At 41.7% G+C, this 26653-nt stretch overlaps 1 protein-coding gene across 2 annotated transcripts in view; it reads left to right on the forward strand.

Annotated features, from left to right (window-relative positions):
• Positions 1–716: 716 nt before the first annotated feature.
• Positions 717–26653, forward strand: part of palm2akap2 (PALM2 and AKAP2 fusion) — an 89835-nt gene continuing 63898 nt past the window's right edge. Inside the window, exons 1-3 of one of the 2 annotated variants that reach the window (XM_028600834.1) lie at positions 717–816; positions 12182–12233; positions 23941–24021. In XM_028600834.1, coding sequence (XP_028456635.1) covers positions 773–816; positions 12182–12233; positions 23941–24021 — 177 coding nt within the window. In that variant the 5' untranslated portion in view covers positions 717–772. The remainder of the gene's footprint in view (positions 817–12181; positions 12234–23940; positions 24022–26653) is intronic. The other variant, XM_028600835.1, reaches the window with a different exon arrangement.

Below are 26653 nucleotides of genomic sequence, written 5' to 3' on the forward strand. Positions count from 1 at the left end.
CAAAAATGCAGTTACTGCCTTCTTGCTTTGTAGGGCAGACTTATGGAAGCCACTTTTTCCTTTTCAATAATGGAGGGGTTTTTTGAGTATCCCGTCTGCCTCTTTAAATGAATCCCTCCTCAGTCTCAAAGGGGAAAGGTTCTCAGGGAAGCAGCAAAGATGAGGCATGTTGGCCACTCCTTTTATCATACCGTAACTCCCCTCAGGCTCTCTTTCTCGCTATCTGCCTGCTGTCTCTTTGCCATCCTCTGCTCTCTGTCCCGCTCTCTCTCATCTCAGGCTATCTCACCCTCCATCCCTCTCTCATCTCCATTACACTCGCTCCTGGCATCTTCTTACCTCCTTTTATTCACCTACAAATCCTGCATTTCTCTCTCTCTCTCATTGCCATCATCACCTGCACATTTATACCTACAAATACACAAGTGACCACTCTTTCTCTATCTCAGTCTCTCTCACACACACACACACACACACAAACATGCTTCCACCCATCCCCTCCTGCTGGCAGAGCCGGGCGATGCAGGAGCGGCAGCAGCAGCTGCTCTGAGACATTCTGGCGTGACTAACCCACCGAAAAGGCAGGAGGAAAGAAGGAGGAGGAGGAGGTGAAGATCAGGAGGAGGGGAGGGAGGAGGAGGAGAGGAGGAACAGAGAGAGAGGAGGTGGACACAACTCTGTCAAAAAGGACAGCAGAGGACAGGGGAAGGAGAGGAGGACGAGGAAGAGGAGAAGGGAAGGGAAGGGAAGGAGAGCAGTGGGTGCTGGAGCCATGTCAGACACACCTTTGCAGAGGAACGGCACAGCCACAGCGCCGTGAGTAGATCTTCTTTATCTTCCTATTTTCTATCTATCTTTGCCTCCATCCTCTCCTCTCATTGCCTGCATCCCCTCCATCCCTCTCTCCTCTCCAGTCTGACAGGCTGGGTTGTCATGGGAACGGGAGCTCCGTCATGGTGAGGCTGCAGTTCAGTCATGACTGGCGAGGAGACCCGCCGTACACCATGTACACTCCTCCCTCTCCTCCCTCTCCTCTCCTCTGACTCTCTCTTTTCTCCACCCACCCTTACACTTGCTCTGCAAACCTCTCAACCCTTCATGGCTTTACTCTCTTGCTCTATTTTCCTCTTTTTATCACTGTCTTTCTCTGTCTTTTACTTGTCTTTTTACTAAATTAGTCCTGCAGTCCTTCTTCCTCATTTTCCTCAACATCTCACGGTCCCTGTTCTTAACACCATGGTATATGCAGGATGTGTGAATGTACATGGGTGTGTGTGTGTGTGTGTGTGTGTGTGTGTGTGTGTGTGTGTGTGTGTGTGTGTGTGTTTTAGCATAGTCAATGTGGAGACTGCAGACTTGGGCCAGCCTCTGTCTTTTAGCACAGTCCGCCATGCTGCAGACCGCTTCTTCATGTGTGTGATTTGTGTGTCTGTGTCTGTATCAGTGTTTGCATGCGTATGTGTGTTCATGTATTTCTTTACTTATGAGAAACAAATACCCACGCGAAAGACAGAAAGATAATACAAAAGCACTTGGTCTTTTCATCAGCACAGCATGAAAATCAAGCTAAAAAAGACTTGAAACATGTCATTTGCATTCATGGCTAATAGTCATGAAATCCCAGGAAGACACATATCAAGCAAACACTGGCAATGGGTTAAGAATCCTGTCACTTTGCTAGGTCAAAATGTTGCTGTTCTGATGCTGACTGTCAAGTCTTTGATGATGTGTCCCACAAGTACTAGCGATGCACAGTATCAGCAGATTTTCAAATCAATCTGACATTTCAGCTGCATTTACAGGCAGAGTATTCATATTTTGACATATGTAAATGGCAGAAGAGAAAACGATGTAAGAAGAAAATAAGAATTTTACAAAAAGTCAGTTCAGTGCATTTTCAGTCCGAGAGTTATACATATTATAGCTATACTGGCCCAACACTTTAGATTGAATAGTAATGTTTGTAAATGTGAAGGTTTTTTTAATATTCCGAGCCAAAACATCTAAGTTTATGTAACACCATTCTCTTTGAATGGAGCAAGAGCCGGATCTGCTTTTTGTTGTGGGCCCCGTTGCTTTAAAGGAGAGTTGCATTATGGGTTGTTTGTAGCCTTATGCTAGGCTAGCAAGTTTTACCTGTGTATCTAGCATATAGGGTTGCTGTTGAAATTAGTCAGTCATTAAACCTAAAACAGAGCAGTTTAATTAAGAGTTTTCTGCTGGGAAGTTGGAGGAACCAAACAATGGGAGCGGTTTACTGTCTTTTTAACCACAGAAATGGACTGGAAGTGAATTGTCAAGTATACATGCAGTATACTCTTAGACACATAGCAGGTTTCATCATCACAGAATGGTGCATTAAAAGATGGCGAGCACAGAGTGTCAGATAAAAAATCTTACTGTGGTCCCAGAACTGACCTCGCCCAAGTGCAAGAAGGTGTCTAACAACATAAATGAAACTCCCACTGAAGAAAGCCCACCCAAAGGTGAGATTCATCTTCTTTTTTTATGTCAAACTTCTGCATCATCTCGGGTAGCCTGAACCTTCCTTAAGTCAAATGAAGAGTAGGACACTGACGTTAAATCTAGACAATGCCATCGTGAAATGGAAGTTATGAGCTTTGTCAAAAATGTTGGACATCATCAAACAGCATGTTTGATCCAGTGGTAGCGAACACAGATACAGAACAGGAGAGTGGGAGTTGTTCTTTAACTTTCAAAGCTTTGTGGGTGTACTGGGATGTGTTCTACTGAAGCTTATGTTAGTGGAGAATTGTATATAGCATGCTGTACAACTGGAATTCAGAAATTCCTGAATAATAACTTCTTTTTGACAAAGAAAAATCCACCAGCACGGTGGGTTTTTCTTTGAAACCCAGAAAGGCGTATGTATAGGCCTACAAGTTCCAGGAGAGCCTTGTGCTGTGAACTAGATTTCTTTTTCCAGTACTGCACCTTCGGGTCTAGAATAGAATAGAATAGAACACACTTTATTGTCCCCGATGGGAAATTTGTCTAGGACATAGTGCAACAATCTGTTGGGACACAAAGAAAGGACACAGGTGACAGCAGAGACAACACAACATCCTAAGAATTAACTGTAATCATTAAAGTGCGAAGTGCAAAAAGTGCTGGTGTATGTATTGCACGTCTGAAGGGACTTGAGACATGTCACTCTGCAGCTAGCTTTCCTGCTAAACAGCTGTCAGTTTTGGGAGCTTGTGCAACTTGAACATCTTTTTTTTGTTGTTGCAAATTTGGTGCATGCACATGTATATCGCAGATTATTCAGCTTGTGCAGTTTAGTATGTCCTTGTATGCAGGGTATGGAATTATTATTATAGTGATGACAGCCTGTGCATATTTGGCTCTAAAAAAATGTCTAAAAACCCTCTAGATGTTTCAGATTAGGAGATGCTGAGCGGTTAGCCGGTATGAGTGATATCCAACTTGTTATATCCTGGCTCACCTAGAAGCTGAGAGTCTTCCTAATTAACTGTGGAACAGGCAGTTTGAGTGACAGGTCGGAGTGATTTTTTTTGCTTACTCTGTCAGAGCTGCACCCATGAGGCAGGGCAGTGAACCATGAAGCAGACATGCTTCACTGGTGCATCAATAGTTAATGTAGTAATTGGGGAAATGAGACAGTGCTGTCGTGATTCAGTCGGTCTATCACATCTTATCTTCCCTTAGCTCTGTCCGTTTCCCTCCGAGCCATAGGCTCAGCATACAGCATACAGCCGTTCTCAAACCTATCACTCAGAGGTCCGCATTTGATTTGTATTCAAGTTCGGAGGTCCGAAAAAATTGTAAATAACACAATCACATTTAATCAACTCACTTATAACTTTTAAGCAACACATATTCAAGTTGAGTTCTCTGTTTCCCTTTTGTACCGATACCCGGAATTTGGTACCCAGGCGGTATCTCTTTTTTCGGTAGCCTACTTTCTTTCTGTAATAACAAAAAAAATACATTTCACTTGCAAAATCAGTCCAAACCTATTTATCCTCTCCACATTTTAGTTATTCTGAACATTTTTTCACACCACGCACAATAAAACCCGTTCCTACAAACTCTGTTACACCGCTGCTGTATTTTCTATGTCACCTACAATGTATTGGTCAATAGAACATCTATTTAAAAATAGAACAAAAAGTACACTTAAATAAGATTTTGTTTTCATAACACTTGGTCCGGACGTTGAGAAACCTTGGCCATACGCCATGCTCTCTCTGGGTTGTCCACGGAATCAGCAGAAAGATAATGGTAGCAGTTGTGGTCATGTAGCGTGCACACACCACAATGGCAGATGGCCCATTCTCTGCTGCTATTTATTGCACACTCAGGGAAGTCTTACAGGAAAGAAGCTCTTAATAGTGATTGGATGAATTGAGCATCCAGTTACACAGGGTGCAACCCAGCAAGAGCATCAAATGAACCACCACGTTTCTATTTTTTATGTTACTATTCATTGGTTTCATTTTAAATTGAAGTAGAGAATTTCATTTCCTCAATAGCTATGCACAACAGAGTGGGTCTTGTGGGTTTTACTCAAATGGCCTGATGATTGTTTTACACAATATGAAGGATTCTTTTTTTTCCCCCCTTTATCCATCTCCACTCCATAAAAATGAAAATACCAGAACATCAATTGTACACAGTGGATACGAGGAGAGGAAACACAATGGCATTCAGAGTAAGAGGGAGCCATAAGAACATGCTGAGGTGGTGATAATCTGAGTGTCTGGAGGCCAAGACATCTGCTTCTCATCTAAAATGCATCTCAGGATGAAAAGAATTTAAAGCTATTTTGCAGAAGTTGAAAAAGAATCGTATCAATGCATGCAGACAAACGTGCTTGCATTGATATCTGGACATGCATGTGAATTCCCCAAGGGAATAAAAGAGAGAAAAATTAAACAATAGGCTGAACTGACACAGAGGAGGCATGAGTTATTCTATTATCAATTATTGTGGACATGATTGTGGACAATATGAGAGGCTCTGTTTGCATCCACAGAATGTAGCCGTCCCAAGTTCAGGCAGCACGGTGGCTCAGCGATTAGCACTTCTGCCTCACAGCAAGAAGGTTCTGGGTTCAAACCCAGGTTGTCCCAGGCCTTTCTGTGTGGAGTTTGCATGTTCTCCCCGTGCTTGTGTGGGTTTGCTCTGGTTTCTTCCCACCATAAAGACATGCATGCAACTTGGACTACAGTTGAAAAGTAGCCAACTGGCTAACACTGGAGCATTTACAGAAATGTTGATTAATGTGCATTGTCCTAATATAAATAAATCTTCTTCTTCTTCTTTACAGGCAAAGTACAAATTGTTAACTTCTTTGCTGTTACTTTTCAAATAAGGTTGTTGGCAATTAGTTAAAATACTTTTTTGTTACTATCAGCTTTGAAAGTGACCAGTTCCTGTAGTCTTTATTGTAAAATAAAAGTTCTTAGAACTGGCTTTGCGTGTTTTTCAGAATTACTGAAATAGTCCTATCAGTCAGAAAAAAACAGGCAGAGCGGATATTTGATTAGTTGCTGAAAGCCAGATGCTTCCAAAAGTTAAGCCATCACCAGCCTTTATCGGCTAGTCTCGGCTAGACAATTGTTTTTCTTCAATTTAAGGCCAGTTATGCTGTGGTAAAATAAACAAACTTATCAGTAATAAGAACAGCAGTGCTCAATTTGAGTTTTTAGTTAAACTGTGTGTACAGACAGACAGACAGACAGACAGACAGAAACCCAAACACAGCTTGACCTCCCTCAGTGATGTATAAAATATGAATGAGATCAAGGTCTGGCACTCCCAAAGCCAGAAATATGTTTGGGTTGGGTTGCTTTTTATCTCCCCCTCCACTCTTTCTCTCTCTCTCCCTCCCTCCCTCCCTCCCTCCCTCCCTCCCTCCCTCTCTCTCTCTCTCTCTCTCTCTCTCTCTCTCTCTCTCTCTCTCTCTCTCTCTTTCTCTTTCTCTATGTATGTGTATTATTTTTTTATAATTGTTTTTATGTATGCACCTTCAACCAAGACAAATTCCTAGTTAGTGTTACTTACCTGGCAATAACCCTGATTTCAGATTTTCTCTCTCGCACACACACACACACACACACACTCGCACACACACGCACACACACGCGCACACACACACATACAATATGCAGCAGCGGCCAGTCTGTAACAGATCTGTGTGTTTCAGTTATTTAATGTGGGATTACTCCCACATTTCAGGAAGGCGAAGGAGATGGGCCCATTAACATAACATAACACGCATACACATACTCAAACGCACATGCAGCTTTTCTGACTGACTTACTTTTTCCATATTTGCTTATTCCCTCCTACTCTTTACATGTTGTTATAATTGTGTGTGTGCGTGCGTGTGTGTGTGTGTGTGTGTGTGTGTGTGTGTGTGTGTGTGTGTGTGTGTGTGTGTGTGTGTGTGTGTGTGTGTGTGTGTGTGTGTGTGTGTGTGTGTGTGTGTGTGTGTGTGTGTTTTCCGGCCTCTGCTTCCACATCTGGAGGCCATTACCTCTGGGCTGGGATGGAGGGAGGCGGGGCTGGGCTGGCTGTGCAGTGAGGTCATCGCGTCGTTTTGGCGATGCAGAGGAACAATGATGCTGTTGTCTCCCAAGACGACCAAACCAACATCACTGACGCCAGAGTTGAGGGAATGAAGGGGGAGGGAAGGGGGCTGCATATTAGGGTTAGGGGGAGAGGAGAGAGTTAAAAAGGAAGGGGGACAAAAGTGGGGCAGAAAGGGAATCAAATAGAAAATGTTATAATGAAGCAGAATAATGTTAAAGTTGCTTTGGAATGATATGGTTGGTGTAAATCCAGATCAAACAGAGACAGGCCAGAAGTCTTGGACTGGCTGGAAAGTCAGACAGCTGCAGAGCTGAGCCGGGTTTCATAACCAGTTTTGTTTAAAACCCCAAACAGGTCATGGTCTATATACGTAACCTGCATGTCACACAATAAAGATGCCGCAATGGGTTTTAAAAAGGGCCGGTCCCACGGTGAAACATTCCAGTTTTTTTTTTCGTATCTTGATGGTGAAGCTCAGAACTTTTGCTGTAGTTTCTATCCAACAGAAGACAACATTATGAAAAACATAATTCTCAGTTATAGCTCGCCAGTACCCATTAGGCCGCTTGCACACTGGCTGCGTGGCGCGAGCGTGGCGTTTCTGTTGCGTGTCAGCTGCGTGCCGTTTTCTATGTCTTTGCAAACCAGAAACGTGTCTGACGCGCTGCTGCTGCTGCTGCTGCTGCTGGCCTTGTCTGTACACATGTATGTTTCCCATTGATAAAATGAAATACCATGTTAAACATACATATATACTGATTTGATTACAGCAAAGACGACATCGGCAAAATAGGCTACAGCATATTTCGTTCTGTATTGACAGGTGCAATATTTGAAAATCTATAATTATTTAATATTATTTTTTAAATTACATTTAGATCTGTATTTATGTCAAAACTTAGAGACTTTCAAACATCAAAATATCATTTATTAAATGTATTTGTGTCAAAATGACATATAAACATCTTTTTGTATTCTATTTTGCCTGGAAACGCTTCCAAAAAGATAGGGTTCGGTTCCTATTTCTAGCACACACATGTTTTCGAGCCACGCCTGAGACGTGCGTGTCACACAGGCAGTGTGCAAGCTCTGACCTGTTAACATGGGAGCCGAAATAAATACGGACACGCTGACGCTCTCACACCACGCAGGCAGGCGTGCAAGCGGCCTTAGTGCTACAATAAGCCATGCTCGGACTACACAATTGCAAACATCAAATGTAGAAAAAGAAATCATAACTCAAACCTACATGAATGTATTTGATTTCATATCATATAAAGTTGATGTGATGAGCCAACATTTGCCTATTTACACATGCAGCAGCAGTGCTGGGCAAGTTACTTTCAAAATGTAATACATTATAGATTACTAGTTACTGTCATTTGAGAGTAATTAGTTACATTACAATATTACTGTCTCTGAATTGTAATGTGTTACACTACTTTTGCATTACTTTTGAGTTACTTTCACCAAAATAATAGCGGAAGTTTGACTTGGCAGCTAGCTTGTGAATTTCACCACCGGATCAATAAAGTCTCCTCTTTATCCACTTTGATACATCATAGATTATTCATAATATTTTGTATAATTAATATGGATATGCAAAGTAACTAAACCTATAAAAAATAGATAAGTAAAACGTACAATATACAAGTAATAGAAAATGAAAATACTCAATTAAAAGTATCTTATGGTTGTATTGAAGTACGGCATTGTTGTAAAATGTTTATTTAAAGCACTTGAATAAGAAATTCATGTTGTTTAGTTTAAAACAGTCTAAAGGAAATGGTCAATTATAGTTTGATTAAAACTAACTATTTACATTATTTACAGTACTTGATTTACAGCTGATATGTGAAAAGGTCCACACCCTTATTTTTTTTAACAGTAATATAGTTTTACTGCGAACCGTCACAGGAAGTGCTTTTATTTTGAAGTAGCCTACACGGAAGTTGTCTGTTGTGTACTCTTGCTAGCTTACTGAGATGCAACGTGTCCGTCAAGCTAAATTGCTCACTGTCTTGTTTGTAAAACTGCAACTGTAATAATTATTACCGTTCATGACAGCAACATATTGAACAGTAAATGGTCACTGTAAAAGACAAGCGTTTTTGGTCGTCATTCGAAGCACTTCCACTACAGGCAGAGTTACTCTCCACGGCTGATAAACTGCAATGATTTACGTGTAACAACCTAAACATTAATTCCCGACATGTTTAAATCTGTCAGCGGCTCGGACACACTGCTGTCCGAGCTGACGTACCGTCACCTGTTGGGACACAGATGTTATGAAATAATACGCACGCCTATTTTTCCTGTGAACAAATGATTTGAAATTGAATTAGTAATGCGTTATATTCATGCGTTACAGCAAAAAGGAATACATTACTGTAATTGCGTTACTTTTGTAACGCGTTACTCCCAACACTGTGCAGCAGGCACGAAGCAACATTGAATATTCCCTCTCGTTTTAGCTCTGTTTTGGTTTTAACTCCTGAGGGACATATCTGGCTCTAAATGCTGCATATGTTCTCCAGCTAGTCACTTCGGCTACTGTCTGCTGTTTGGTGCTGGGCAGGTAGTGTACAGTGGTTTATCAGAGCTTTTTTCACACACAAAAAAAAGCTGCTTGCTGTATTGTAAGTAGTCAAACTGCTGCGTGGATCACATCTGACAGCGCAGCTTCGTAAACTAAAACCAAGGTGTTAAAAAAAAACCAGATAAAGTCAAAGGAAATAATATATGATCTGAAATTAGTTGATTATGAACTGTGTAAATTATGTAAATCAATTTCAGTTTGTGTGCATTACACAGTGCTTGTTTCAAACTTAAACATAAACATATGTATAAACATAAAAGAGATTTCAAGAGAAACATATTGTATATTGGAAAAGATATGTTTACTGTCATGCACAAAAAGACCAACTTTAGAGAATTGCCGCAGATGAAAAAAAGTCACGACTTCTGAATCCACGTCTGCAAGAAACCTTTGATTTATTCCTGATTGTATTTCAGCTGTCCAGTGGCTTTACAGGGCAGTTATTTATTATACTCTTCTCTATTCTCTTGGAATAACGCAGTGACTGTTATGTCCGTGTATGTGTATGTGTATGTGTATGTATGTGTGTGTGTGTGTGTGTGTGTGTGTGTATATGTGTGTTACATGCTTCTGTATTCCCTCAAGAGTCGACCAGGATTGCTGCTGCTGTTTCTCCTTATAAGGATGCCTGCTTGCGGAAGGAGGGATGGAGAAAAAAAAGGAGAAAGAGGAGGACAGGAGGGATTGAGGAAGAGGAAGAACAAAAAAGTTTGAGGGAGAAATGGATTGATTGAAGGAGGGACAGGTGGGAGATGAAGACAAATGGGGCATAGAAGGAGAGGATGGGAGGAGATGGGGAGTTAGACGAAGAGTAGGAAGGAAAGGGGTCAGAGGGAGACAAGGAGGGACGGAGGGGAAGGTTGGATGAGTGAGGGTAAAAAGGGAGAGAAGGCAGAAGAAGTAAGGAGGGATGGAGGGCAGAGATGCACCATGGGAGGTATGTAGGCAGGGTAGAACTTGATAAATGGAGGGAGGGATGCGAGGAGAAAGTGTTGGATACGGGAAAGTAGAAAACAGGGCAGGAATGCAGCAAAGGAAAGAGAGAACAAGAGAAGGAAAAGAGTAAAGGATGTAAGGAAGGATTGAGGCAAAGAACAAATAGATGTGGTTGTAGGAAAAGAAAGTGAGAGAGAGAGGGAGAGAGAGAGAAGGAAAATAAAGTAAAAAAAAAGTAAGAGGAGGCAGAAGAAGAATGGATGAAACCCAGGTGAACCTAGAGAGCTAAAATGGGGAGTAATACAATTGGAACACAGTTAACAGTGACCCATTTACAGTGTGTGTGTGTGTGTGTGTGTGTGTGTGTGTGTGTGTGTGAGAGAGAGAGTGAGTGAGTGAAGGTGTTTCTTGCACTTTGTATTTAGAAAGATGTTCCACTGCTGTTCCTCTGCGTTCCATTCCATTCACAGTGCTTTTTTTTGTATCCTGCTCCTTTTTTTCTTCTTCTGAAGTACAAGGCTTCTATGATGTCACTTGAAAATGCGCTGGAATAAGTGTGTGACCGGAGTGACCAGAAATAGAACCTGAAGAGTCAGCTGTAGGATTGTTTGTGTGTGGGCGACATCACTGCATTGACTTTCATTAAAAGATTAGAATATCTCAAAACGATAGTAACATGTTATGTGCAAGTTTTACTTCTAAAAGTGAGATGACTATATTCCATACAAAGAAAAGCATATGTGAGTCTAGCTTACAGTGCGGTGGTGGCCTGGGATTGGCAGCAACAATAGCACATCGTAGCTTAGCAATTAGCTCTTCGCATCAGCAATTCTTTAAACCAAATAACATATGGGTGAGGGTGCTGGGAGCAGTTTGTTATATTATAATGCAGTGGCACCAATTGGCCAGCGAGTTCTGTCCCGAAAACATGACAACTAGGTTTTCTTTTTCAGATGTAAAGTTGTATTTTTGTTTCCTGGTATTGTCTTAGATTACTTTTGTGGTTGAGGATTGAGAAATGCTATTTTTGACATTATTTGTTTCAAAAACACACGCAGTATTCTGTGTTTCAGAGTATGGACTGAAGTGGGACTGTGGTAAGCAGATTTCCAATAGTGAGCCAAAGGAAATGCCAATGATAACTACATTGATTAGCTTGTATATTACATTCTTTGAAATAAATTTGCCAATAAGTTATCACTAAAATCAATGACAGGGAAACAAAAGTACCTTTGGTATAAATGTTTATTTTAGTAGACTGCCCCCTTTAAGCACAGAACTGAGTGTTCAGTGTTTGTGATAGTAGGGGGTAGGTGTTTATATTGATCTACTGATTTCTCTCAGTAATAAATAGGCCTAAATCTAGTGAAGATGAGAAAAAAATAAAGCTATTAGAAGATAAAGGGAACAAAAAAATATTTTTTTAATGTTCCATTTCCCATTCTCTGCTCTCGGCTTTCAGATGTGAAAAATAACTCCTCTGCTTCCCTTTTCCTTACTTCTGCAATTTTACTTTGCTCTTCTTCTTTCTTTCTCTCCCTCATTTCTTTTTTTCTCCCCCCCTCTTCTCACACCCCCTTACCTTCATGCCATCACTTCTCTCTACTTCCCCCTTCCTCTCTCTCTCTCTCTCCCTCTCTTTCCCTCTCAGCTGCTCCTCCCAGCTGTTTAATCACACATGGCTCATACCTAAAAAAGAGAGGGAGGGAAGGGAAGGAGGGGACAAATGGGAGGAGAGACAGAGAGCGCAGAAGAAAGAGTGGGTGATAGAGTCAGAGAGAGAGAGAGGCTGAGTGTGAGGCACATGGCCGGTGAATGAGAGAACTTTGCTTGTGACCAGCGTGAGCTCCTTCTCCCACTGTCTCCTCTCTCCGCTTGGATTACTGCTGAGGAAGGACCTCGTCTGGATACTCCTCCTCTTCTCCTTCTCTTCCCTCTCTCTTCCACCTCCCTCCCCTTCTCTGCCTCTCAATCTCTCGCTGAGGGACTCCAGGACTCAAGTCTTCCCAGATCTCACGTCCTTTTTCTCCTTTCCCCCCCTCCCTTGCTTCCCCCCCTCAGGATGTCGTGTGAGGAGGCTCAGCTCCACAAAGAAAGGCTGCAGGCCTTGGCGGTAAGTCAGAGTGTATTAAAACAACGTTGTTGTTTTTTTTGTTTCTTTGACCTTCCGTCCGTGTGTTTCGCTGTCTGTTTGTCTGTGTGAGCGCTTTCATGGCCACCCTGTCTCACCTTGACTTCATCTCTTTTTTGTCATTCACAGTACAATATCTCGCCTAACTGTCTGGCACCCCAGAGTTCCTGCAACTCTGGGGTGTCTCTGCTTCTTTCATTAGTTCTCACTCTCTCTCTCTCTCTCTCTCTCTCTCTCTCTCTCTCTCTCTCTCTCTCTCTCTCTCTCTCTCTCTCTCTCTCTCTGCCTATAGTCACATTATTCATTCATGTTCCATTCACTTCAACTCAAACACATGTAGAGGTCTGTTTTTGTCTCTTTGTTCCATACCAAAGTTCAAGTTTGTTGAACTTTGACTAATGAATTCCTACATCGTAAACACAACAGTAGAGGTGCCACACATCACGGTGACCCCTTTGCCTGAAAACGCGTAGAGCAGTGGTGGTCTGTCCTGGTGTTTTATAATGGTTCTTAAGCCATCTATCACACTTGAACTCACAACGTATCAACCTAGACAGAAGCTGAAGATAAATTGGCTCCATTATCAACGCTACTGACATCCAGGGTGGTTTTTTTTCTGCATTACACATTCACCAAGTTATCTAGTCAGTGGTCATCCACCTTAGCTTCTGTGCTTAGAGGCTAAATGCTAACCAAGGTGACAAAAGCTAAAATTAAAAAAAAAACAATGTCCACTGCATGTTTGTTTTTGGGGATTCTCACGATTGCATCATTGCAGCTTTTAAGTTGTTACATTAAAAAAGTGAAGAAGTGTTGGGAGCACTACAGCATGACATCATAGCCCCCTACACCCATTTTCCAAACTTTAAACAAAGTGATTTCTGTTGCACTGATTGTGCATATTGTATTTTACTCCCTCACTATCATTGTGCCCTACGCCGCTGCTGCATTTGTCTTGCTGTTCGTGTCAGCTCTCATCTTGTTCCTTGTCTTTGTTTATCGGAGGAAACCAACTCAAAGGAAAGTTGTTGGAAAATCCGATCTGGTTTTAGGTGTATGTGCTTTCCAAGGTAGAATGATCTTTGCTGCGAGGTGGTCCAGAACACGTTTCGATACTCCCCGTTATGTTTCGGAGGCATCTGTTGAAGTGTTTGGCTCTGTACTGATATAGGACTTCAGAGCAACAGTTACCAGAATTCAATGCCTGGGACTAAATTTGGCGCCAGCAAGCAACCACAGCATACCACACACAGATCAAGACGCACAGAGGCACAGGAACACACACACACACACAGTCATACACACAAGTGGGGTGAACAGCAGCAGCAGATGGAGAAACTATTTTGGCCACGTTGAAACATGGCAGCCATACCAGGCTGCATGTACTTAAACCAGTCAGGCACTTAAGTAAAGAAAGAGAGTGGAAAGTTCTCACAGTTTTGAGCAGAGAGGAACACGCGTTTCTGTTTCTTGCGTTATTCTTGCACTACACTACAAAATCATTGATTACGCTATGTGTATATGAGTTTTGGTTCGGTTCACCGGGCCAAGAAAAACGACAAATGTTGCAGAATATTCTGGGGGCAGCTGTCGTAACACTACAAAGAATGCTCTGCTCTGTGTCGTCTAATTCTCTCCTGAACTACTATTAAAAAAAGATCCTTCTGGAAGTGCCAAGAGCTTTGACATTAAGTTACGTCCAGGCGTTAAATACAAGTAAATCATTTTGAGCCTGTTTGTCTCCTCCAAATAAGCATCTGTCTTGTCTCAGCTCCGTGTGTGTACACTACATCAAAGACAACAAGGCTACCAATAGCTTCCAAGCCCTGCCAGGCACTTAAATAGAGAAGGGTTATTATTACACTAATACTACTAACAACTCTCTGAGGCAGCTAAGCACTCTGTAAGCCGCAGACTCAGCCAAATAACGCAGGTTCAGTGTAAATAGAGTAGCTGGACCGAGCATCTCGAAGGGAAGGGGAAGGATTCAAGGTTCAAGTCCCCGTACGGACCAAAGTACGCAGTGTGGACTGGTAGCTGGAGAGATGCCAGTTCACCTCCTGGGCACTGCCAAGGGGCTCTTGAGCAAGCCACCGTACCCCCAACTGCTTGGGGCGGGTCCTCCAAGGAGCAGCCCCCTCCTCCAAGGAGCAGCCGCCTCACTCTTCAATCATCACTCTGTAATTCAGGCCTGTGTTTAATGTGTGTGCAACTGTACTAACAGAGTTAAAATAGTGAATGTACCCTCTTCTTCTTCTATCTAATAAAATAAAAAAATAAAAAAGCCCAAAAGTAAAGAGCAAGCATTTCCTAATCTGGTGGCAGTTTAAACTGTCCCAGGACATTAGAGCTATAAAACTAAATTGTATTGTCTTCAGCGAGGATAAAGGCAAGCGATATTTAAATAAAAACATGTTTTCTGTCTGACTGATGTTCTGATTAAGCATTACAGAACCCCCGTAGAGAAGTGTACACACACAGACACTGTCTCGGCTCTGCAGCTGACACGCTAATGATTTCATCAATAATTGATAACTCACCAATACTTCAGCAGATCTGGAGCCAAATTGGAAGTTTCCGCTCATGTCAGAGCCAAGTGTTGGACCAGTCATCTCCGTATCTAATCCGACACTGATTTTAATGAACATGTCACGTGGACTATGAAAGTTTGAGTTCCTTGCCATGCTTTATCTATTGAACTGGAACCCCCCCAAAAAAATAACTGTCAGGTAGCATGCAGCTGTCATTATAATGCCACCGAGACAGGTCTGTGTGCTCTGTGGCTCATGAATAAAGCATGGCACTAATGGCTATGAATCACGAGGCCTTTTTTTTTTTTTTTTTTTTTTTTTTTTTAAGCATAGCAGAAAGGACGACATGCCTATCCACTCAATCCAATCACAGCACATGGAGTTGGGAAATTAGTGGGATATTTAAGTGTTATACAATGACTTATTTCAAGTTTCATACAGTATTTATGTGTCTGTCCTATGATTTTAATACCTACGTATCTGTATATGCAACATATTAAACATACTTTTTCTGTTAAGTACTTTCTATTTCTTATTAATTATAAAAGAAGCAGGAAAGCAGTGAACCCTGCGGGGAATCTTTGAATGTACTTACTGTAGTTTTGCTGCTGCATTTTGTCCCATTATAAACTTAACTAAGCTAAATTTAACATTGCTCACATGGTTGTCTTTTGAGTTTTGTGATAGTCATAACTAAATAAATGTATCACTGATTGGTTTGTTTTGTACACTATGGACTTTTTTCACAGCAGACATTTTGACTTGTCATAGTAGGAAAAGCACAGCTGAAATTGATAACCTTAACGATGGCTCAGTTCCATCAAGTCTCCCAGTAAACTATTTCAGTGAGTCAGCATGCAAAATACCAGGGCTTCTCCTAAGTGGAATGCAGCCACCATTAATGGTTTTGAATACACCTGTGCTTTTCCTACTATAACATGTCAACATGTCTGCCGTGAAAAAAGGTCTATGAGAGCGTTAATCATGCATTAACCCAGTAAAGGCTGGGGCACGTGGCAGTGTTTGAATCTGAGAGTCAATTGACTCATTTGTCCGCCACACATTCAAAGATTCCCACAGTCTGATAGTGAATACGGCTTGTCAGCTGCCAGGTGCAGGTTTCCATGGTTACTAATTGGTCAGATTAAGGAACAGTTGTGATGTCATGTTGTTAAATTCGGACCTGTAATTGGTTTATTGTTAACATGTAATTATAGCCATCAGATGAAGTACAGCCTGTTCAGGGTCCCCCTCCAAAACAACCGATTACGTGCTTTGGTTTTGTGTGTGTGTGTGTGTGTGTGTGTGTGTGTGTGTGTGTGTGTGTGTGTGTGTGTGTGTGTGTGTGTGTGTGTTTTCACCAAAACCCTGCGTGTGGTTTTGAGATCAGCCAATGAATGGTGAGTGCTTGAGCTTTCTAATTAGCTGTTGCCCACATGGCCTGCCGACTGCAAACAGCATGGCAAAATACATATACAAAAGTGTGTGTATGTGTGTGTGTGTTGTGTGTGTCTTTGTATGCACTCATTCACTGACTTCTGTCTAGTGTGTGTGATATGTTTAAACAGATGACCTCAGCCGTATGGACTCTTAGCTACCCCCCGACACAAGCGTACACACACACACACCACCGTCATCTCACTTCTCATACACCACTTCCTAATTCCCCTCAGAGTTGGCCCCAGACGGTCTGCAGCACAGTGTGTGTGTGTGTGTGTGTGTGTGTGTGTTGACCTTCAGCTCAGAATCTAAATCTCTGTGCCTATTGTCTCACTTGCTGCTTTATGAGTATTATTAGCTGCAAGGCTAGTTTGCAGTTCTAAGTTGTTTTATTTCCAGGATTCGACCACAGGTTGATCTCTTTGGATGAGCACTGTGAAGTAATCTGTGTAACTCAGAGTAACTCGTTCTGGATCCACTTAGTGAGGTCTACCAGAGGGAAGTGAGAAGGGCAGGGTAAAGGTGAGGGGGATGCTATAGCTAGACCTTGGCATGCTGAGATTTGTGGCTGCGGCATGCAGTGCAGGGCTGGGGTAATGGGCTGTGTTTAGAGAGGTAAATAGAGTGGGGGGCTGGGCTGCTTGCAGGCATGTGTAGGTTCAGTTTGTGCAGTTTACTTACTTTGAGATTGACATGTTGGCCGCATTGAACCCTTCGAAACAATATGGACAATATTGATTTAGGTTGCTTAAACGTGGTCACTATTTGTTTCCAATAATAACTTAAGGCTGGGCCCACATTTTTCACCCATTTAAAATAATATAAAACAATTCAAACATGTTTGAATGCCTCTGAGGTGCCTTGAATGCCTTGAAGACAGTTTTCCAGTGAATAGTTTTTTTTTTTTTACAGTTTAGTCTTTTATTTGCAGCAATTTTATCTTTACTACAGCAGGTACAGGAAATTGGATAAACTGCTGCAGACTGTTGGATAAACTGTATGAGATTGTTTGCCCCTGTGTCAGTTATTTGCTCACAATCAGACACATGTTTGACTAAATCAGACACATCCCTGTACTGTAATGGTGTTCACATGCTCTGTCTGAGGGGAAACTGAACACAACTTTTCAGCCCTGGAGAAGTGCAGCTGAATCTAATATTTCCCACCTATACAGCAGATGTTTGCCATCATTTAAGCTTCTGTTTAGTTAACGTGGGATCTGGTTTATTTGGTCCAGTTGACTGAAAAGACAAAAGTGTTGTCGGATTGCCCCCGTCCGCTCCATTATATTGGGAATCCTGTACATGCAGAAGGCTGTTTGTTTACTGTACGATAAGTCGCGTGAGTCACTGCATCGGTTTCAGTGTATATTAACGTACGTTACGTGCGATTGCTAAATAGTCTTTCTGAATTAGTGTCTTAGTTTTTGAATATTGGAGTGGTGATAGTTGTTTAGGGGATGCTTGGTTAATGGACTTCAGCACTTTATGGGGGTGGGGAGTGTGCTTGGGGCAAAGTCATTTTGAGGGGGAAGAGGGGGTGTGGTTTGTCTGGTAGCAGGGGGTCTGGGGGTCTGGGGCATGCCAGGCATTACATGCCGTCTAAAATTAGCAGCAGCTGTCCTGGACCTACTGGACATTCTGGCATGTTTGTGTGTGTGTGTGTGTGTGTGTGTGTGTGTGTGTGTGTGTGTGTGTGTGTGTGTGTGTGTGTGTGTGTGTGTGTGTGTGTGTGTGTGTGTGTGTGTGTGTGTGTGCGCGCGTGTGGGTTTAAGGTTCACAGAGACTTGAGACTGGAATGCAGCTCTAGTGAACACTGCTGGTTTTGAAATTATTGTAGTGACATTTGAGCTCAATTGGATAGTAAACAATGAGTGATGGAACAGATACATAGTGTAGAGGGCAGAGACTCTTACATGCAGCAAAGGTAATTTTAGCACATACAGCAATGAATGCAACAACACTATATTAGTCTCATTATTACTCTCCTAATAACAGATGCACTCTGGTTTTCTGATGGCGGTGGCATTGTTTGTCCACATTCAAAGACTGGAACATGTTCTGTTTGTGTTTTGCGTACGTCCTTGTCAATGCAAAGGTTTGCATACCTGTGTCTCTCCTCCATATGGACTTGATGAGTATAGTCACCACCACCTGCTGCTATCGCATGACAATGGCATGCAAGACATTTTAGCGATGTGCTAAGTTAGCATTTATCGACACCACCCTTGGCTAAGGAGTTGCAAGGTTAGCGCTCTATTCACTTTGGACTTAACACATTAGTATTGTCTAAGGAGGACATCGCTTCAGGTAGTCACCACTAATGGCAAAATGGACATGCTCATACTGTAGGCCTGCAGGTGTTTGGTGCAACTACTGATTATTTTCATCATTGCCACAAATTGATTTCCATGTGGGTTACTAATCGATTAATCATTTCAACACTACATGTACGGTATGCATTCACCTTTTAGGTATTGGCTTATGGTTAGAATATTATCCAAAGTTTTTTTTTTTTTTTTTTTTTCCCCAGCACAGTAAGTTCAGAATCAAACCTGTGACCTTTAAACCACAGGTCCATTTCAGTCTCTGTTCTCTAAGTGTTCAGGTATGGCCGCCCGCTGAATGGAAGATGATCTTCACTGTGAGATGCCTCTGCTGGGTGTGTTGGCATGTGCAGAATGTGACCCATCTGATCTGCAGCTCGATTCTGTTTGCCACCTCAACACAGGCAGAACTTTAAATCCAACAGTTACATCACTGCTTGAACACATTATAACCATGTCTGTTCGGGACCTCATGCCGGTGGGGTGTAAGCGTGTGTGTATCAGTAATGCAGGATGCTGCATATAACCAGGTGTGTGTATTTGCAGTACAAATTCCTCTTTGACACTTTTTCTTTTTGATGAAAGATATCCAATCACTTTATATGGACGTGTAATAAGAGTTAAAATTGTGTCAATTCCACCTATTTACACTGAAATGAAACGGTTTTTTGTCTTAGTTTTTTTTTTTTTTTTTTACTTAAATCTCATTCTGGTATAACTTCATACACTTTTTGACTACCAATGCCAAAAACCCATATAAAATATTTAACCCCTTTTTACTTTCTGGTCAATGAAAACTCTTTGGATGCTATTGTGTACTAGAGGGGCATAAATGAGAAATACATCCATTAAACCCTCTTAGAGTTTTGACCCTTCCAATCAATTCTGTTAGTTTGCCCTTTTGAATGTCTCTCTGCATTACTGGGATGTCCCACTTAAACATTCTGTGAAACAACTGTGAATCCTGCTTTAAGTCAGGATTTTGTTCAAGGATTCATATGCTGCAATGTCTGGATTGGCTCCTTTGTTATCTGCTCTTTTCAGTTTGTTTTATTGTCGAGAGAATGAGGCCAACCTTGGGGGCTTAAACCCTGATATACCTGCTTGTAAGTCAAGTTCCGTTTTTTTGTCCTTGCGATAATAATGCCATTTGACTGAAAATGATTGAACACACTGAATGAGTGTCTGTCCTTTTATCAAGAGTAGTTGTGAACAATGTGTTAGGGCTGAGAACATTATACAAATCTACTACAGAAAACCACCTTAAAAAACAAGGGGTTAGGTTTTGAAGGAACATCAGAAATCTTCAGTCTTTTCTGGTATGAACACCACAGATAAACAGTGAAAGTTCATTGTGCTGAACTTGAGTTCATATGAACTGTTTTGACCCCCTCATCTTTACCAAAACATTTAACCCTGTAGGATGAGAGGTAACTAAATCCTGTGTAGCCCATGGGACCTTTTTGTCAGCCAATGGGGCTTGGCCATTTTAAATATTGAACACAGAATTCTACATTAGTGTCCAACTTTTTGGATGGTGTAAGCAGTAGTGGGAAAATTGATGTACTAAGAGCTAAGTAGCAAGCCAAGTGGGGCCAAACACTCAGTGAGTCAGAGTGTGGGAAGTCATGAGTGTGTCGCCGAGAATGTCAACATATTTTCCTGAGGAGGAGGATGTGTTCTATGGGGGGGGGGGGGTGAATACAGTGAACAGAGCAGGGCTCGGATTCAGCTGTACAAGGCTTTCATCTTCATATGAACTTATTGTAGCTGTTTCAGTGGCAAAAGATGGTTTTTAATCCTGTTCTTGCAGACAGTGGCGGTCCCTCCTGCTAATTCATGTCTGTTTTGATTGACAAGTGATAGCTGTTCTGATGAGCTGATAAGTCCTCCACAGTTTAACTCTTGGCACTAAAAATCCAATTTTAGCCAACATTCAGTTGGGGTTCTGTTGATTCGATTTGTACAAGTGCAATTAAAGAAAATTAAACAAGCACTCTGTTAGAACTGTTCTACATGTATACACATGAAGTATTACGGTCAAAGATATTGTGTGACGAAATTGTTAAATTGTGTTTGTTTTTTTTCCGAGAGGAACATTTTTAAGTTGGCTCCTTGTATATGACCATTTCTGAGACTGGAGCACTTTGAGGTATTTGATCGGACTTCTTTGGTATTATCGTTGCCACAGTCTATATCTAAAAAAAAAACCTTGAGGACATTTCAGGAGGGTATTCCAAAAGGAAAACGTTGACACCGCTTAGGGAACAACGGCGTGTACGTACGTAACGTAACCAGGGCCTTACTATCCTCTGTCAGTACATTCTGAGACAATGTTTTATTCATTTCCAGAAGCTCTCACCAGCAGCCAACACCAGAGTGAATGGTTCGGCCTAATGCTTGATTCTTGCAGCTTGAGTGGCACTACAGCCACTTCAGCTCAGTGGTTGTGTTTGTCGGAGCTCTTGCTAATGCTTCGTCTCAATTAATGCCAAGACTCCACACAGTGGTTTCCCCTTTGAGGCAGGATCGTACTACAGTTTTCACAGTAGCAATAATTGTCTTCTCCGTATCAATGCGTGTGAGATCAAATGTAAAATGAATACATTGCTAAAAAAGTATGCTGCAGGGGTATCCTACAATACCTGTACTGCATGTTTATTTGGCTGTATTTGATTGGCTAGTGCAGTGTGTTGCAAGATTATGTTGCATTGCGCTGCATACATAGTAGAGCCAGTGTCAGCTTTTTTTTTAATACCAGAATATTCTCCTGTTGTTTTGTGTCTGTTTTCCACATCCCTCTGCGGTGGGCACCTCTACTGCATTGCCTCATAAAATGAATGAGCAGCCTGTTTCATTTGCCACAGAGCTATTGTCAGTCTCAGAGGCCCTTTGATATAAACTAGTATATTTATTTTTCAATACTGTGTTTTTAGCAGGTAATTGCTGTGGATGGGAATGCACATTCTACACAACGTGCCTGAGTACTGTTTGATTTTGAGAATATACTGTATTAGTGTCTGGTATGTGTGTGTACATATCCGTGACTGTATTTGCTTTTGTGTGTGTGTGTGTGTGTGTGTGTGTGTGTTTTGCTCATTCCTTGACCACATGTCCTTAACAGTCCTTGAAATCTGGTGACCATACCTCTGACTGTACTTTACAAATCATGGGAACTGCTGCCATGTAGGCTGCTGTGGTGTGTGTGTGTGTGTGTGTGTGTGTGTGAGAGAGAGAGAGAGAGAGAGAGAGAGAGAGAGAGAGAGAGACAGACAGAGAGAGAGAGAGAAAGAGAGATGACCTCAGGTTTGGCGCAGATGTTTTCACAGCCTGTGTGCAGCTTTGTGACGTGTTCTCCCAGCAAGACTGATGAAGTCCAGTTATTTTACTCTGTTCCATTCAGTTGTTTAGGTCTGTGGTTTGGTGTTCAGAAGGATCCTTGTTTTTCCTGATTTTAACAAAAACATTAGGTCGGTTTAACATTTTTTCACTCAGATAATGTGTTCCTATATGCATCAAAATGCCGTGTCTATTTCTTTCAAAAGACCCTTGTTCACCATGGTTTACCAGAGACAGGGTCCTCTGAACAAGTCCTCCAAACTAAAAAACTAAATAGTTGTGCCCCTGTAGTTTGGATATTGAGATGCCGACTGTGAACCATAATGCCAGGTGCGTTGTGCCCATCCCAGCCTCATTTTCTGTCACCTCTCCACTGTCTGTAATAAAAGGTTTCAAACAATCCAATCTGACAGTTACAAAAAATTCCATTTTCTGATTTATCTAAGTTAAGGCAACTACAACTTCTAGGCGACAGTCAGGGAAAGACTGTCATTATTAACTGTACGTGGGAGAAGGGATGCAAAGAGCCATCTGAGTGTGTCAAAGTCAGATGTTTTGTGGACCCAACCTTCTACCCCAGCCTCCTCCCTATAGGGTACTGCCGGCGTCATAACAATGTCACGCTACTATTGCCTTTTGCTTCCGAAAGGCAACAGCCATTATTCACACAGCCACAACAGGTTTGTATAAAGTGTTGGAACAGACGACCAAGTTGTCATTTTTCTGGTGAGAACGGGCTCTTCCAGTACAAAAGGAAAAACAGAAATGTGGAAAAAAATGCTGTAGAGATGCTGATTGTAATGATCAATCAAAGTCCTTTGAAGTAACAGAAATTAAATGAACTATTCTGTTCTATGTTCCTTCCATGCAATTCTGTTTAGATCTGTCCTTCCCGTTTTGCTATTCTGTGCTTTTTTTTCATTTTTTTTTTTTCTTCTCTCAGTTTTAATCCCTTTGAGAGGTGGTCTAACGTTTATTCACATTTTGGGGTTTTCCCTGATGGTTATATTTAGCCAACAGGAAGTGTCCCAGAAATCCTCGTTCTGCTCCCACTGACAGACACAGAGAGACTGCTACATACACATCTACAGTATCTCATGCCCTTCAGCCCCAAACTTGGTTGTACTGGGATCTGCTTTGTTTATATTCCCATGCATTTTCGTCAAAGTAAATTCAAATACAGCAACTCTGCGTTGCCTCAAGTCTGTCCAGTACATTTATGTCAATTCGAAACCTCCCCCTCACCATGTGCCATGCAGCCTCCAAACATCAGCCTCATTCATCTCCACATGAAGTTAAGGATTGTTCTCCCCAGCTCACGTTCAGCCTCAGCGCCATTTAGAAGCTTCAAGGCCTAATCCATCCCCTGACCCCTCTTAAACCTCAATAAGCCCTGACTTCCGAACCCTGTAATATTTCATTTATTTCCTGCGTACGCCCAGGGATCATTTTCCTCCCCAACAGAACGGTACAGATAGAGTCAATGTGGTGGTGATTTGCTGTTGCACTGATGAGAGAAATCATGGATTATTTCATTTTTGGTTATTATATACCGTATATTCTTTCAGAAACATATTGTAAATAGAAATCCCGTTTTAGAGTTACAGCCTGTTTAGATATGTTAATGTCTTATTTCATGTTTGCTGTGTTGTTGAAACCATAGACAGGGGAGACCCTTCAATAATGTAACTTCTGTGACATCACCCACCTAGTAGATTAAACAAGACTGTGTCAGTTTAAATTGAATTGGACAGTATAGTGTTTAAGAAGACATTAAGTCTCCGCTCACCTTTTAAATTGAATGGATAAAAACCTTAATTGGCCCGATGGGATCTTGTCTTGCCGATGATAAACATTAACATTAAAACATTCAATCAATACACCAGCATGCATTAGTGCGTTATCTTCAGTTCCATCAACTTTGTTTTAACTCAGGGTCTTTTTTTCACTGCCGTCCAATAAAAAGAAAAGAATCAAAATTAATCAAACTACTGGCAAATCTGATCTGTTCTGATCTTCCTTTTTTTTTCTTTTCTTTTTTTTTGTCTGACAGGAGAAGCGAAAACGGCAAACAGAGATTGAAGACAAAAGAAGCCAGCTCGATGACCTGGTGCTACAACTACAGCATCTCAAGGTTGGTGTGTGTGTGTGTGTGTGTGTGTGTGTGTGTGTGCGTGTGTGGGTGTGCCTGCGTGCGTGCGTGTATGCGTGTGTGCGCGCGTGTGCGTGCATGCTATAAAAAGACAGTTTTGAATTACAGAGGTTTTTTTATAATTAGCAGGACGAGCCAGGATTAAGAATTGAAGTTACAATTAAACTTGGATTTAGCACAATGACTGTAACCAGCCACCCAGGGAGTGGCAGTATATTTAAAACATGAGGGGTGCTGCTGCCACTGATGGTGGTAAAATGACAGTAGGTCCATCTACAGTCTGTCTTCATTCAGTGTCTATGTGTGTTCGCATAAAAAAGAAACAGCCAAGAAAAATAACAAAAAGACAAAATGAGTAATCGTTGTCCATGATCTCACTCAGCCGTGTCAGTGATAGAACAGAAGACACTGTGCTGCATTTACAGTGCAATGATTACGGAGTAAGTATAGCTCCTATGTCTGCTGGGATATATGACAATTTCCTGCATTATGATTATGGACTTCTCTGCTTACTTGTGTTATTTACAGCTGTGTATACATTTCCTGAACATGTAATAACATATTCACTGTTTGATTTACAACTGGACTCAACATTGCACGAGTCTGGGCTGCTGTACGTGAGGGATCAGAGATGAAGCATTGCTTAAGACTTGAGGTAACAGTTAGTTTAGGGTCAGATGTTGAGTGTAGGGTGAGATTGGAATGAGGTCAGTGTAGAGGCGAAGGTAAAGTAGAGCGTTCAGGTAGGGGTTAGAAGTTAGCGGATGAATGGAGTCATCAAGAGAAAGCTTTACAGATATGTGTGTATGACAGTCATTCATCTCTCTTTATCTACTCAATCCCTCTGTCTTTTTTTGTCTAAGCATCGTTCTTGCCTTGACCCTAAATGTCATAGAGAGTTAAAGAGACAGAGTGTGCTCTCAAAGACACATGATGTCCCTTCCTTTACAGTTTTTAGTTCTCGTCCTGCTGCTTTTACACGTACATGCATGTGCGTTTAATGTCTTGCTTGCATGGATAAATGTGTTAGTCAGTTTCTGGCCAGGTAGTGGCTCATTCCATCGCTACATCCAAATCTCAGTGCTCCTGGAGCGCTTGGCCAAGCTCGGCTTGCAGGCTGGGCTGTTTTCTTCTTTCCAGAAAAACACTCAAATCCAAACACACATAAACACAAACACCTAATAATTACTGCCAGCCGCTACTGCTAAGCCAAGATTGTGTTTCAACTAAACATTGATTTGCCGTTCAAATAGTAAGCGAGCGCGCAAACGGGGACGCAAACTGCTGACAGATTGTGAGTTTGAAAACGCTGAACAGCTTTCAGACATCCGTAATGTATGTGGAGTTCTTGAACCTTTCAACCAATGAAGAATTAGTCCCTTGAACTCGCCCAAGTTGCTATCAAGACGAGACACGCCGGATCTAGGCATCATAGACGTTTAAGACTTAGATTTCTGTTTTCTCATTAAGGAGAATTGTTCGGAAAAACCTGCAGCTCGAAATGCTCCACAGATGCAAGGCGGGTGGGGAAACAGCTGTGGGTACCCATTATACTTCAAATATGTGTATGGTAGCTTTAATATTTGCAATAAAAATGCGTTCCATTCTCTAATTAAAGGCTTTTAACACACTTGGCATGAATGACTCCTGTATTTAATATGTTTGATTCCTACATGCCGGCGTTTTCCAGCATTTAACACCCACTTCTGGAAAGATCGACAAAAGAGAAACATTAATTAAAGCCATTCACACAGGGTGTATTTGGCGTCCGACCATTAATGAAGGTTAAGCTGTAGTACTCTGGTTTAATCACAGTCTTGAGTCCAGATTTCTACAGTCTGCGCCAAGCTGCACAACATACATTCAAACTAATCTCAGCCTTACTAGATTTGAACCTGAAAAGTGAATTGATTGCAAGTAGAAATTTAGTATCAAGTGATACATATGACTTATAAATTCCCATATGTGTGTCTCGAATGTAATGCTGATTCATTTCATTCCGCTAGTGTCTATTTTCCTTTCTTTCTTTTTTGACCTGATGTGGGTTACTCTGCATGGAAAGTAATAATCATAACAATTTACATCTGCTGACATTTCCAACCACTGCAGTCACTACACTATAGACTGATAGCTTGTCTTGTCATACTGCATTTTAATAACATCGCTCCAATATCCAGTTCACAAAAGCTTCTCCATTTGCTGTTTTATGTACTTTTATTATTTTATGACGGGCAACAGTTCATGGTCAGCGCCTTAACCCCCAGGCCACCAAGGCACCTCATTTGGTGTCTGGTAGCTCTTTCCTGTTGCACAGGAAATTATGCAACCTACATTAACAGCTTGTTATCAAGCCATCTTAGGTGAACAAAGAAAGAAACTGCCCCTTCAGATCCCAAATTCAAAAATCTAAAAGAAAAAAAACAAAACATACATATGTGAGATGGCCTGTGACTTGTATCTATTCCCATTGTACTTCCCATGCTCCCCATGAAAAAGAAAAACAAGTAGGACACATCACCTAAATGCGCCGTAACCCAAACATGTTAGTGTTATGCTCTGTCGTCCACTGAGCTAAACAGGGAATGGAGTCCCTACAGAGCTAGTGTGCTGCTAT

This window comes from Perca flavescens, chromosome 16, assembly GCF_004354835.1.
Source record: "Perca flavescens isolate YP-PL-M2 chromosome 16, PFLA_1.0, whole genome shotgun sequence".
Classification (NCBI taxonomy): domain Eukaryota; kingdom Metazoa; phylum Chordata; class Actinopteri; order Perciformes; family Percidae; genus Perca; species Perca flavescens.